The following is a 15,336-nucleotide window of genomic DNA, read 5'->3' on the forward strand; positions in this document are numbered from 1 at the left end:
TTGATTGGACAGTTTTGGACTGTAGATTAGTGTTTCACAACCAGGGTGCCTCCAGCTGTTGAAAAACTACAACTCCTAACGTGCCAGGCATGCTCGAAGTTGTAGTCTTGCAACAGCTGGAGGCATCCTGGTTGGAAAACAGTACTGCAGAGACACGCCCAAATGGTAAGGGGAATGGTAACACCCAGTTGTCAATTAAAGCATAAATTTTCAGGCAAATAACAGTGGAGCAGCACAAATGAAAAGGGCGGAAACTATTTAGTTTTCCCATAAGGACCAATCACTGCTCAGCTTTTATATTGGTTGCTGTAGGAAATCTTTGTTTTCAGAGAATGCAGATTTATATTTGACAAGACAGGTCTGAAGAGTGGATGGGTTCACACTACTGAAAATAAGGGCAGAATCCATGCAAAATGTCTGTGTTCAATTCCACGCAGATTCCGCCTTAACTCAGACTCCCATTGACTTCAGTTAGTTTTCTGCTTTTCTGTGCATACAGCGGACTTTCTGTGCAGAAGCTTCTGACGTGGATGCAGATTCCAGCAGAAGAATTTAACATGTCCCTTCTTTTGGTGGAATTTGCAAGTAAAACCCCATTAAATCAATAGGACTTCAAATTTCTGTGCTAAATTTCAGGAAAAATAATCACCAGCTATTTCTGCTCTATTTTACCATGAAGCAGAAAAGAGGATTTCCACAAATAAATTTTCTTTGCTGAATTCCGCAGTGTGAATCTACCCGATTTGCTGTAGCAGGTTTCGTGAGTGCTTTTAACCTCTCTTCAGGCACTGTTGGCAGGTGTCTGCTGCTCTGGTGAACAAAAGTTTTCAGTATTGTAACACAGTGGCGCAATGTTACTTTTTAGTGCATTGGGAGAAAATAACTATTTACAGAAAGGTTTATAAGAACATGTTGTCATGTTAGAACCGTCTACATGACCTAACCTTTGTTTTCTCACTTATTTTCCTATATACTTTGTAGAGGTTTTCCCAGTGCAGTTATGATGGGAAATCCTGATATTTTACTTATGAGTACAGGCGGTGAAAATGTTATTTTCTGTCCTTTATATGTGTGAAGGGGATTACTTTAGAGAACCTCTCTCATGTATGTTAATATGGAAATTACCTAGGAGGGCTTATGATTTCTGCCAATTTTTGACAAGTTTAGGCCCTAGGAGGGCAATCCAGACTTGTACTGAGCCTAGTATGGAAAAAATGTGCAAGCTTGTATACTCCCAGTATCCCTCTTGCACCTACAGTATGTGAGCAAAAAAAATAAAACCCACAATTAGAATGCTCTGTTATTTAATTAAAGGAGAACTCTGGAGGGGAGGGGGTTGTCCTAACTATGGCCACATCTACTTACCCCCAGCACTACCCCGGTGCCTCTGATCCCCCGAAACGATCGCCTTCCTATACTGCAGCGTGACTGTCTTATACGGAAGGACCCAAGCCCAATGTGTCATACTGCTGATCAGCGAATCACTGAGCTGCATTACAACACATTGTGCCGGGGTGCTTCCGTAGACAACACATCACGCTGCAATATAGGAAGACTGAACACATGAACAATACATACATTGCTTTAAATAGCCTATAAGTCTCCAAACTGTGGACCTCCAGCTGTTGCAAAACTACAACTACCAGAATACCCGGACAGTCGTTGGCTGTCCGGGCTTCTGGGAGTTGTAGTTTTGCAACAGCTGGAGGTCCTCAGTTTGGAGATTTCCAAATGCAGAGAAAATGACCTTTGAAATCCAGGCGCTGCTCGTGTGGTCATCAGAAGCGGGGAAAGAAAGCTAGTAGTAAACCTTTGATCAATATAAAACTTTATTTCTTCAAAATAAAAATAATAAAGGTGTGGATGACGTGAGGAAGAGGGGAGCCCCCCTCGAAACGCGTCATCCACACCTTTATTATTTTTATTTTGAAGAAATAAAGTTTTATATTGATCAAAGGTTTACTACTAGCCTTCTTTCCCCGCTTCTGATGACCACACGAGCAGCACCTGGATTTCAAAGGTCTTTTTCTCTGCATTTGGATACCTTCTTTTTATTTTAATACTATCTGGTGAGCACCCACCTATATGACCTGTGGGTGTCCCCCACATTATTAATTTCCTCATATCTAAAGGGTATCACGCTAGGTGCCGTTTTTGTTTTTTTTCTTTCTTGTCTTACAGTTTGGAGATTACTCCTGTAGTTAATTCACTTGGGGTACCGGGCCATGCTGAGTCTCCCATACTAAATCTGTTTTACAAAACAGCCATTCAAATGAACAGATGACCATGTAATACATTGATGAACTGGGCCTACGAGAGTGAGAGCCTCTGTTTGTTAGCCTCTTTGTTAGTGACTCTCCAAGCGTGCCCACTCTTCTGTGAGTTGACCCCATTCATTTTAAGACCTTGAAGTGGACTGAGCATCATTCTCTGTATTTACACTTTAGCAAGTAAGCATCTAGTTTAATTTGTATTCCTTATAACTTTAAGACCAAAATCCCGTAACATTCTGGATTTGGTAAAATTTTACACAGTTGAAAAGGAATGCAAATTATATGCCATAAAGTCTTGTCTTCCAGTAGGGTGTAGGACGCTGCTCCCTTTGCACGCACACACACACACACACACACACACACACACATATATATATGTACTCAAGTAGAAAACGGACATCTTGCACAATGATCCAATTGCTTCTCAGCATAATTTCAATCTCAATATATATATATATATAGTAGTAGTAGAAAAAGAACCGCACAGCCAATAAGAGGAAAATTTTGTAGGGAGGTGCACGCAACTCCTGGATCCTTGGTTAGGGGATCATCTTTCAAACAGTACAAAAAATCTTGTCCACAGCACCAAAATTAATGAAAAAAAATAGGTGTTTATTCCATAAAAGGTGTCATGAATTTTGGTGCTGTGGACAACATTTTTTGTAATATATATATATCAGCTTGTGAGAAAATCTGTGTCTCACTCTCTCATCGTTCCCTATCCCTGTGCTTCTATCCAACAGTCTGGCTGACCACTCAGAATCACAGCACGTTGGTCACGGAGCGCAGCGCTGTCCCATTCCTGCCGGTTAACCCTGAATATTCTGCTACAAGGAATCAGGTACATCTCCGTGTTAATCTCCTTAAGGTCTTCAGATCGTCTATAATATAACTCAACTGTAAAATGATCATTCTCTCTTTAGGGTCGCCAGAAACTGGCACGTTTCAATGCCCGTGAATTTGCCACTTTGATCATTGATATTCTGAGTGAAGCCAAGAGGAGGCAACAAGGCAAAACCTCTATAATTCTAACAGGTAACCACTGCCATGAAAGAAAGAGAATGTGGTGTTCAAGATACAGATTTGACTTGAATGGGACTTCTGCCAAATCAGTATCTTGAACGCCCTAGTCTTGTGCAAGTCTCAGGCCCAGAAGGTGAGGCAATAATTTAAACACATATCCTGCTGCTGGAGCAACACTGTGCTTGCACTGTAAAGAAGAATTTCAGAATGTGTTTTTTTGGCTATATAATGCTAACTTACCAGCAATATTCCTGCATTGTAATTTTTTTCATCCCAGCTCAGTTGCATCCGTACGTATTTCATTGCCACAGCTTGGTCCTATGATCTGCATGTTGACCACCAGTCCAGTACATGTGTGCAGACAGGATGTCTCTCCTGTGTGGCTGACCGCCTGTGAACTATATGATTAGATAATCGCCTATCAGATTCCTTCCAGCAGCTCTCGGACCTTTCCCCTACCCAAATAGCTGTGCCCTCCTTGTCCCTGTTTCCCTAAGGGGACAGAAGATATAGATCACTGATCTGTTTCTTGCTGCTCAGAGCAAGTGTACTGGAGATACTCTGCCCCTCGAAAGTCACGTAGGCTGCATTAAGAGAGGCTTATTAGATGGTAAAGAAAACTAAGGACTCTAGATGGCAAACAACCCATAAATGGCACATCAGCTAAAATCTGTACACGCAAGGCATAACTATTATCCTACATTATTGTTGAATTATGGCCTATGTTGCATTATATGCGCAAAAAAAATCCCAGAGTACTTCTTTAAATGAATTATATTAAATTATATAATATTATATTAAAAATTCAGGACTATTTGCAGCTACAGATACTTTTGTGTACCAATGTTCTCAGTGGCGTTGTTGCATTATAATGGCTATATGACTGACAGTTTTCACCAGCCTTAAAACTATAAGAAAGAACATAACAATTGATCTAAAGAATACCAAATTAAAGCTTTACTTATGCTCTTCTAATATTCATGTGGCCTGGAGATATCAGAGGACCGTAAGATGTTCCAGAGGTCTATGTTTACTTTTGGCAAAATGTATCTATGGAGCAATTTAACTTGCACTTTATAAAAGCCTCAGCCACATGACTGTCACTAAATAAGCAGTCACCTACAATTGTGTTTTCTTACATTAATCCTCAGACCTTGGACTCTAGTTATTCCTTAGAGGGGTACTCCACAGCCCCAGAAGTCACAGCCATGCCCCCTCAATGCAAGTCTATGGGAGGGGGGCGTGACATGACCATAACGTCACGACCCCCGCCGCCCGCACCCAGTGTTTGGAACTAAATCTTCCAGAGGCTGGGGCAGTGGATTTTGCCTTTTAACTCTGGAAAATCTGCTAGACCATATGGTCAAGAAGCTCCCAGATTTTTGAATGTTTCTACAGGTATCATAACTTCATACTAAACTGCCTTGTGCTGGGGATTTATGTGTATATTACTACAATAGTTTTATTTATTCTGTGCACTCAAATATGAGGAACACTTATTTTCCAGTTTATTTTAATTTTTGTTTCTTTTTATCTTACAGACAACTTTGACTACACACTGAGGAATAATGACAATGACTGTGATGATCAGCACGACTATGACAGTGTAGCTTCTGATGAAGACACAGACCAAGAGCTGCTCAGAAATTCCAGGAACAATCGAGCCAGGGTGAGAAGGAACAGGAGACATCGCAAATGGCAGTTCATTTTTAGACACCTATACATCTGTGGTGGGATACACTACATGAGCTTCTGTGTATCCCAGACATGTGCATTGTGTTCTGGGATACAATGTTTTGTCTTTCTTGTTAGCTTGTCTGAGTCATATATCCTTTCTGGAATGGTACCAGCAATACAGGCGCATTTTATCAGCTATCCAGACATGTGGGAAGGGCTCAAACTCCATTAGAGAATTTTTGGTCTACACCCCAGCCACTTCAAGAAGGCTTGATCAAATGAACCGTATCCGAAATCATTGATCAAATGAACAGTATCCTGAATCTATTCTTAGTGTCCATGTCATTTAGAAAAAAACAAAAAAAGACACCTTTTTAATATTTTATTTTAGGTGTTTAGTGTTTAGCCCCCCCCCCCATAATTCAAACGATTCGGGAGAAGCAAGTGGTTAAAGTGTACCTGTCATCAACAAAAAAATTTTATATAATGTAGATAATACCATTATATGTACATTTGTAATATACATTGGTTACAAATGTGTATATTTATGTCCCTACAGCTATTGTTCGTGTGTCTCTATGAGGAGTCCAAATACAGGAAGTGTGGGTGAACAAGCAGGGCTCTGTGCACTGAGGACAAGCGGAGCTCTGTGCACTGAGGACAAGCGGGGCTCTGTGCACGGAGGACAAGCGGGGCTCTGTGCACTGAGGACAAGCGGGGCTCTGTGCACTGAGGACAAGCGGGGCTCTGTGCACTGAGGACAAGCGGGGCTCTGTGCACTGAGGACAAGCGGGGCTCTGTGCACTGAGGACAAGCGGGGCTCTGTGCACTGAGGACAAGCGGGGCTCTGTGCACTGAGGACAAGCGGGGCTCTGTGCACTGAGGACAAGCGGGGCTCTGTGCACTGAGGACAAGCGGGGCTCTGCACTGAGGACAAGCGGGGCTCTGTGCACTGAGGACAAGCGGGGCTCTGTGCACTGAGGACAAGCGGGGCTCTGCGCACTGAGGACAAGCGGGGCTCTGCGCACTGAGGACAAGCGGGGCTCTGCGCACTGAGGACAAGCGGGGCTCTGCGCACTGAGGACAAGCGGGGCTCTGCGCACTGAGGACAAGCGGGGCTCTGCGCACTGAGGACAAGCGGGGCTCTGCGCACTGAGGACAAGCGGGGCTCTGCGCACTGAGGACAAGTGGGGCTCTGCATACTGAGGACAAGCAGTGCACTGAGGACAAGCAGGGCCCTGTACACAAGGCTCTATGACACGCCCCTGGCTCACACATCAGGATGATTGACAATCCAGGAGCCTCCACAAAGCCCTGCTTCTCCTGCCCTCACTTCCTGTATTTGGACCCCTCACAGGCAATAGCTGCAGGGACAGCATTTTTTTTTTACTACATTATTACAATATTACAAATATACATATAATGGTATTATCTACATTATATCAAAAGTTTTTGTTTGACGACAGTTACACTTTAAGCAATTCACTCCCCATGTTGCTGCATGAGGCAAGTTTTATTGACTTAAATGGAGCTGATCTTGTGCAGTGAGATGGAGATTGCATTGAACCGTCCGCTTCTCCTGGTTCGCTATAGCAAATGTTTGGGGGATGAACACTCAGACCCTGACCTATCAACACTTTTGTCTCTGTAACAATTCAGAAGTTTTTCTCTAATGACAAGGACACTAAGTGGTTGGAGATTGGTGCATGTCCAATACCATACTGGTGCTCAGAATGCCGTTTATGCTATTAGTGATGCCGTTTTGTAGATTTATAAGCACATGACACATTTACCACATTGCAAATGTACCATTGTTTTGGCAAAATATCGTAGCACAAAGTTTTAATCTTACCCAGTAGTTCTTTTTCACTATTGCAGCATTTTGGCTGCCACACACCTGACACAACTGCATGCTGGGCATGATGCAAGAAACCCGTACGATGCCCAGTGAATTTAGTGCATGGATCTTATTCAAATTAATGGGAACAGTACACTTACTGTGGCAACTGGTACCCCTCAGCATGTTCATGACTATACTGCTCAGCGTGCTTTGTCTGATTTGAAGACGGGGAGGGGCAGAACATTAGATTGACACATTAGATTTTGCACGCTGTTGGTACAGTACTGATGCATGTGTGGAATATAAAGTATCTTAGATCATGAGTAATTGTTGTGTACCACATTTTTCTGTAGAGCATGGACTCCTCTGATCTGTCAGATGGTCCCATAACTTTGCAGGAGTATCTGGAAGTGAAAAAAGCTCTTGCAACATCAGATGCCAAAGTTCAACAATTGATGAAAGTAAATAACAACCTAAGCGAGGAGTTACGGCGACTTCAGAGAGAGGTGAGTACATGGCTATGCTATGACTGAACTGCCTGTGTGTGACTATAAAGACTGCAAGCAGCAGTAGTCACAATGTTACTATCATACATGCTGAGGTCACCTATGGTTCTTAAAGTCATACTCTGCCCCCAGACATCTTATACCCTATCAATAGGATAGTGGATAAGATGTCTGCTCGTGGGGGACATCTGCTGGGACACCCCAACCCCTGCGATCTCCCTGTAGCACCTTGCGTTCGTTTAGAACGTTAGCTGCTGCATCGGAGGCCTGTGATGTCACGACCACGCCCCCTCAATGCAAGTCTATGGGAGTGGTCATGGCGGCTGCCAGTAGACTTGCATTGAGGGGGCATAGTTGTGACGCCACAAGGGGGCGTGTTCGTGAAATCGGCGCCGCATTGCTAGTCATCAGGCACGGAGCGAAGTTCGCTCCGTGCACCGGATGACTGGTGCTGAAGCAGAGATTGCGGGTGTTCCCAGTGGCGGGACCCCTGCGATCAGACATCTTATCCCCCATTCTTTGGATAGGGAATAAGATGTCTAGGGGCGAAGAACCCCTTTTAAGGCCCTTATACACAGAAAAAATAGGTGGCCAAACTTGCAGATTTTGGCAGGACCAGTTGACTCTCTAGTATGGTAGATTTCCAACTCTCCCCTGGCAGATGATGATATTGGGGGGGTGATTGGACATGCTGAATTTCAATGGCCCGATCCTTTTGTTCTGAGGGAGACTTATCCCTGCTCTCTACATTCAGGACAGTCAACCATGTTCATGTGTGTGGAGGGATCAGGAGAGCGAGTTCTTGTTTGGGTGACAACTATTGCATTTGTATGAGTACCAGCCACATTCTACCACTCTTGTCATAGGCTTAAAGTAAATTTGACTGAGCTGCAATAGTAGGCACAGCACGTGAAATGAATTAGAAACCTGTCTTCACTCTGTTAGCTGGGTTCCCCGATGACTTCAATGCTGAGAATCTATATTTATCTCTCCTGGAACTGAACTGAAAGTGTAACATGGGGGCCATTGAAATCAATGGACATCTATGCGATGCATGGTTTCTGGCTGAAATCCAAAGCAACAATATTTCAAGCATATAGAATTTGGAAGGGATGGTCCATAGTTAACAGCCCCGTTAATGCAGTAGAAACCACATATTTTAGCTCACACATCTGTGAATATCCATTTTCCATATGTCTGTTTTATACCCATCTCGATGATCCAATTTCTTGTAGATTCATAAATTACAGTCTGAGAACTCACAAATCCGTCACCAGACTGGCCCTTCACCACCTCCACCAGCAAATCCCGAGAGGACTGAACACCAGTTACCCTCAGCCCACAGACGAGACCGGCAAGCATTTTCTATGTATGAACCAGGATCGGCCCTTAAACCATTTACACAGTCCACAGATGACCTTAGTAGTCGACTGCAGCCATTCCACCCCGGTGTAAGTATTTGCAACATCCCATAATATATGGTGATTTAACTAAAAGCTAAATATATTACCCAAGAATACCTGTCTCCAATGTGAGACTGTATAAATAAATGTGTGATTAAATCCCACCATTGAAGTGTCATATTGGATGTTGTGACTCTCCAGACATTGGGAGTAGAGAGATGCACCTGCACGCCATACACCGCCCAGCGAGTATAGTGCACAAGTGCTATTAACTGGGATAGCACATCCCAGATAAAAAACCAAACTTACATGCTTTACACTGTGCAATGTGCAAATGCACCCTTATCCTTTATATGAAGTATGTGTTAACAATAAAGAATATAAAGGGGCATTCTGGGGAGTAACTTCTATGGAGAATTATCGTGCAATCCAAGACATACAAAGCTAAGACCTAGGCACAGCAGGTGTAGCGCTTCTTTAATGAGCCGCACTAAACCAGTCCAGTGCTTAAAGGGTGGTGCAGACGTGTGTACACAGTTCCGAAGGGTAAATGCATAAATCTGAGCAAAGAAGTAGAAACACACAAGTCGCAACTCACCTCCTGATAGACTTTTCTTTATTCGGCAACTTCATACATCTTTAAAACATACACGGACAGCAGACATGGGATCAAGATAGGGAGTGCAGGGGAGTTCACTGATACAACAGCCTTTCTCTGGTTAGGGTCTGAGGAATTGCTCGCTCAGCCAATCAGTAGCTGGGCGGTAAAGTGCTGTGGCCACTGTCTGGCTGAGCCGGTATTTCCATGTGCCAACCCTGATTCTGGAGATGCTGCACAGCGGGATCACAGTAGCTCCTGAGATAGGGGAGCAAGGAGGATAAGTATAGTAATTTTACTCCATAAATGTACTCCCTGAAATACCCCTTTAAGTTTTTATATTAGGTGTATTGAAATTTCTCTTTTTGTGCAATAGTAATTTTTTTACCCTGGGCGGGGAGCTCCTCTCACCTACTCCCGTTCTTTGGCCAGCAGCGACGCCCCCTCTGCTTGATTCGTCATTGCTCTGCTCTCAAAACAGACGGAGCAGAGCGATGACGCGGCCCGTCAATCAAGCAGAGGGGGCGTTGCTTTCGTGGGAAGAACGGGACTAGGTGAGAGGAGCTCCCCGTCCAGGGGACTACTTACGGGCACCGCGAGTACTAGTTTATAAGTTCATATCCTCACCATCCCCGCAGGCAGGAGCGTCCCCCGGGATGGTGAGGATAAAGATTTTACCTTATATAACTCTTTGACAAGCATTATATAGGGTAAAATCTGATGACTGGTTCCCTCGAACTGGGGTGACTTTAGTATAAGTGGTTCTTAAAATGATGTCTCATAAAGATTTAATAAACCAATGTTCATGTATATAACAACCACAGAAAAACTATAATACACAATATGTATGCATAGAAGTGTTGCACATCCCTCCTGACAACTCTTAGGACCGCCTGACTTTGTTTCCTCCTATTGATATCTATTAAAGTTTTCATTGCTGGACCATTACAACATAAGCCCAGTCCGCTCCTGGTGTGTTCTAACTGGCTGCTATTCTTAAAGTAATGTATGTTTGCCCCCCCCCCCCCCCCCCCCTTTTGTATTAAAGGGGTACTCCAGTGGAAAACCTCTTTTTTTCTTCCTTCCAGTACTTATTAGCTGCTAAATACTACAGAGGAAATTTTTTTCTTTTTGGAATAAAGAGCTCTCTGCTGACATCTCTGTCCATTTTAGGAGAAAATCCCCATAGCAAACATATGCTGCTATGGACAGAGATGTCAGCAGAGAGCACTGTATTCCAAAAAGAAAAGAATTTCCTCTGTAGTATTCAGCAGCTAATAAGTACTGGAAGGATTAAGATTTTTCAATAGAAGTAATTTACAAATCTGTTTAACTTTCTGGCACTAGTTGATTTAAAAAGAAAAAGTTTTCCACCGGAGTACCCCTTTAAAGTCTATGTACATAACTATAATATACACTTCATAGAGACCAAAACCTATGCGGGTCATGGCACCATACAGTAGTTTCTGTATCAGAATGGAAAATCTTGAATATTCTTCTACCCATGTACAATAACCTTCAGTAAGGCTAGGTTCACATCACGATTTGCACCTCTGAGGCACGGATATGCTTGGTGATGTATTTGTGCTCGGACAGACGCAGCCACATTAATTTCACTGGCCTGAGTCTAGTCAGCTAGTGACTTCACTCGCGTCCTTTTCCATTTGCCAAAACTTGTATATGCACACAAAATGACCTAAACATAGTCACTAGCTGGCTACATTCATATCAATGGGGTCCATCTTTGTTTAAAGGGGTACTCCGCTCCTAGACATCTTATCCCCTATCCAAAGAATAGGGGATAAGATGTCTGATCGCGGCTGCGGCACCCCAGACATCCGGTGCATGGAGTGAACTTTGCTCCGTGCTGAATGACTGGCAATGCGGGGCGGAGGCTCGTGACGTCACGGTCGCGCCCCGCTTGTGAAGTCATGGCCATGCCCCCTTCCATAGACTTGAATTGAGGATGCGCGGCTGTGACTTCACGAGCCTTCAGCGCTCTAAACGAACGCCGGATGTCTAGGGGGCGGAGTACCCCTTTAAGCACAGATACATCATCATGTCATTTTCATAGTTTCCTGACTTACTCATGCCTTGGCGGCACAAATTGTGCCGTGAACCAAGCCTAAGTTGTAATATTCCTTCTCATGTGGACTATAAAGTAATAGAAGTAGAAGAGTCCCTGTAATTCAGGAGCATGGGTTTGTTTCCTACATCCACCCTATGTTTGTCCTGTGTATATAGTCGTCTCCTGTATATCGGTGGTGGTGTTTATGTTCCATGTTAGTGCACTAGGATCAGATGTTCTTGTGGCATGTAGTTATATATAGTGCTCTTTTTCTGGTGTGTGTGCATGCTGCCTGACGTTACCCTTCCTGTTCTAGATCCGGAAAGGCATCTCTGCCTCTTCTGTGCCCTTCCCCCCTCTGTCCTTCCCTCTGTTCCCTGGACCCCCGGACAATACTCGGAACATGGTGATGTACCCCCCTTCTATGTATTGATATTTAATTACTTATTTTGTGAATATCCTTGATACATGTTAATAAAAGGTCTCAGTAATACCTCCTCACTATATATTAAAGGAGTATTTCCATCCCTGAATATTATGGCATTTTGGCCTTTCCTCCTACTACTGACCTGCAGTGTCGATATGCAGGTATTGTGAGGGTCCCGCAGTTGGACCCCCACTATCAGTAAATGATGACATATCAGAGCAATATGCCATCACTTTGATGGGACGACCTCTTTAATATTGATCTGTAATAACCGGTGGTATGCAAAAAGCTGACTCCTTACCCAGAATGTGTCCTGTCCTTAGTCTGCTATGTAATAGTTGTCTGTACATTGCCTTATTGATCTTGGTGTGAATCCTCGTGTTGTTATTTTGTCCATTATATTAACCAGTATAACATCCAGCTGCTGTACTCACCTTTTGTTGGTGCCCCCACAATTGATGGATTTGGTGTGCTGAAAGTGAATAGGGAAAAGTGCCACACAGACGCCAGCATGGCATATGCGGAGTACCCCTATATAAGGAGAAGAATTTTTAAATCCTGTTTTTAAATAATTTACAACGGTGAACACATCACTGTATAATGCTGGGTTCACATTAAGTTTTCAGTTATACGGGATCGGGGGAGCTAAAACCTTGTGCTCCCGTATCCCTGCCGTATGCCGCCCGTATCTAATTAATTTCAATGAGCCGACCGGAGTGAAGCGCTGACACCGGTCGGCTCATTTTTGCCCCGTATGCAGTTTTCCCACCGGACCTAAAACCGTGGTGAACCCAGCCTAACTGTGAGGTCTTGATCACTGTGGTTTATTTAAAGGGGTACTCCAGTTATGTAAAGCTCATCTCCTATCCACAGCAATGTCCCACCTCAGTTAGTGATTGACAAGGTGGGCTACCACTGCTGAGATCAGTTTGTGGGGGCCAGAGCGCGCCTAGGTAAGGGACGGGCCCTGTTCTGAAGGGTCACGTGGGGTCCTCACTGCAGCTTCAGGCACTGCTTTAAAGAGGAAAGATGGTGAAGAGGATGAAGCTCAATACCTTTTTATTATTTTAATCGAGTATTCTAGAGGTCTGACCTCGCCAATTATTATGTAATGGAATACCCTTTCATAGATCTCTGATCTCATTTTCTCAGATCAGATTAACAAAATTGTAAACTGAATATTAAAGGGGTACTCCACTGGCCAGTATTCGAAGCTAAATGTTCCGAACGCTGTTTTCGCGCTACAGGTGTCGGCATGTCACAGCCACGCCCCCTCAATGCAAGTCTATGGGAGGGGGCGTGACAACCGTCACGCCCCCTCCCATAGACTTGCATTGAGGGGCTGGCCAGTGGAGTACCTCTTTAAGTTTATACTGGTTGTATCTTATGTATTGTAAAAATTTGTTCCAGCAAACTTCTGAGATATCAGCCAAATATCTAATACATGTGATGGCAGCCTGACTGTTATCTGGGGGATATGGAATCTGTATGTTGAATTTAGACATGCCCACAACTTTGTTCCCCTGGGTGACTTATTCCTCTCTCCTAAATAAAAATAAGTATGCACGCACAGACTATCTGAGCATGCAGGTGTATTGGCAAAATTTGCATTCAGCTTTTTTTATGGCCGGCTGTAATCCAAGAAATGGAAAGCTTTAAACTGTACAAAATAGGGATCGACCGATTATCGGTTTGGCCGATATGATCGGCCAATAGTCACGATTTTCTAAGTTATTGGTATCGGCAATTACCTTGCCGATAATGCGGGTGCTTTAAATCAATAAACTGCAGTGGCTTTTGTGGGGCCAGAGACCGCCGCCCGCTTCTCTCCCCCTGCCTGTCCTGAATCCCACCACCGCCGCTGCCTGATTGCCTCCCCTCTGGCCAGAGACCGCCGCCACTGCCCCATTGCCTCCCCCCATCCCCGGTTTTATAATTACCTGTTCCCGGGGTCCGCGCTACTTCTGGCTCTGGCGGCGTCCTAAGCGGTCACTGTGCGCCGGGCCACTGAGGGTGACGTCGCGTTGAGGACGTCATTCGTCATTGCGCAGTTCACAGCAACAGTGCAAGATGCAGCAGGAGCCAGAAGTAGCGCGGACCCCGGGAACAGGTAATTATAATTATATCCCCAGGCTGGTGAGTCTGTTCATGGTAAAGGCCTGGCTGGTGACCGGGGACAGCACTCCTCCGTTGTCTGGGTACAGCATGCTCCGGCCGCAAGGCAGCAGGGCCGGGGCAGGGCTGCGAAGGGGTTGAACTCACTCAGCAGCTTCTCCATCTCCATTGTGCAAAGTGGCGCGGTTGGACTCAGGACCCCAGGACAGGCAGGGGGAGAGAAGCGGGTGGCGGCGGTGGTCTCTGGCCCCGCAAAAGCCTCTGCAGTTCATTGATTTAAAGCACCCGGGGGAGGGGGGGGGGGGGAATTAAAATGCACGGAATATCGGTATAAGTTATTGTCTATCGGCCTGAAAGTTCACAGCTTATCGGTATTGGCTCTAAAAAAAAAATCAATATCGGTCGATCCCTAGTACAAAAACAATTTACCAAAAATACAATAGTCAAAGAGCAAAGTAATTATTAGTTTTGTCTCATAGCAATAGTGAGAATATATACATAGATGCACAGTGCAGGTTTACATGATATGCAGGTTAAATGGTAGAGAGACTAAATGTTCTTTTTTTGTCTCCAGTCTGTGAAGGCAGACCGACATGGCAGCGGGGCAGACAGCGACTATGACAATACGCAGAGTACAGACACAAGCACTGGGTAAGTTCAGAGTAACACTTTATGTGCTGCAAATATAGAAGACCTGTCCAAGGCAAAGAGTGTCTGCCAATATCCGCCATTGCCAGCACACTATATAGGGGGAGATTTATGAAAAGTTGCCCAGTTGCCCATAGCAACCAATCAGATCGCTTCTTTCATTTTTAACAAGGCCTCTGCAAAATGAAAGAAGCGATCTGATTGGTTGCTATGGGCAACTTTTCCTTTGCACAGGTTTTGATAAATCTCCCCCTATATGAGCATACTTTTAATTGATGGATTATTAGAAAGTAAATTGACTTTCATCTTGCGCTGTACAAGAGATCTCTCATATCAGTCCCTGTTGCCAGTGGGGCTCACAATCTATTTTCCTTGTCTGAAATATACACGATCTATCAGTATGTTTTTGGAGTGTGGGTAAAATCCAGAATACCTGGAGGAAATATATACATAATATAACATATAAACACATAATAACATATATACAAATAATATAACAACATGGGACTTCCAGACTCTTACTTTCCTTTGTGTGATTCAAACCCAGCAGATTTCTAAGCCATGAGCCACTTTGCTTCCCATTTGGGGGTCATATACAGTGGTCCCTCAACATATGATGGTAATCCGTTCCAAACGGACCATCGTTTGTTGAAACCATCGCATGTTGAGGGATCCGTGCAATGTAAAGTATAGGACAGTGGTCTACAACCTGTGGACCTACAGATGTTGCAAAACTACAACACCCAGCATGCTGGGTG

At 44.2% G+C, this 15,336-nt stretch overlaps 1 protein-coding gene across 3 annotated transcripts in view; it reads left to right on the forward strand.

The window, feature by feature from the left end:
• Window positions 1–15,336, forward strand: part of GIT1 (GIT ArfGAP 1) — a 155,161-nt gene that overhangs the window by 125,430 nt on the left and 14,395 nt on the right. For 2 of the 3 annotated variants that reach the window (XM_056559014.1, XM_056559015.1), the window contains 7 exons: window positions 3,017–3,114; window positions 3,197–3,308; window positions 4,838–4,965; window positions 7,167–7,319; window positions 8,555–8,770; window positions 11,705–11,794; window positions 14,505–14,581. In XM_056559014.1, coding sequence (XP_056414989.1) covers window positions 3,017–3,114; window positions 3,197–3,308; window positions 4,838–4,965; window positions 7,167–7,319; window positions 8,555–8,770; window positions 11,705–11,794; window positions 14,505–14,581 — 874 coding nt within the window. The remainder of the gene's footprint in view (window positions 1–3,016; window positions 3,115–3,196; window positions 3,309–4,837; window positions 4,966–7,166; window positions 7,320–8,554; window positions 8,771–11,704; window positions 11,795–14,504; window positions 14,582–15,336) is intronic. The other variant, XM_056559016.1, reaches the window with a different exon arrangement.

Source organism: Hyla sarda, chromosome 2, assembly GCF_029499605.1.
Source record: "Hyla sarda isolate aHylSar1 chromosome 2, aHylSar1.hap1, whole genome shotgun sequence".
Taxonomy (NCBI): Eukaryota; Metazoa; Chordata; class Amphibia; order Anura; family Hylidae; genus Hyla; species Hyla sarda.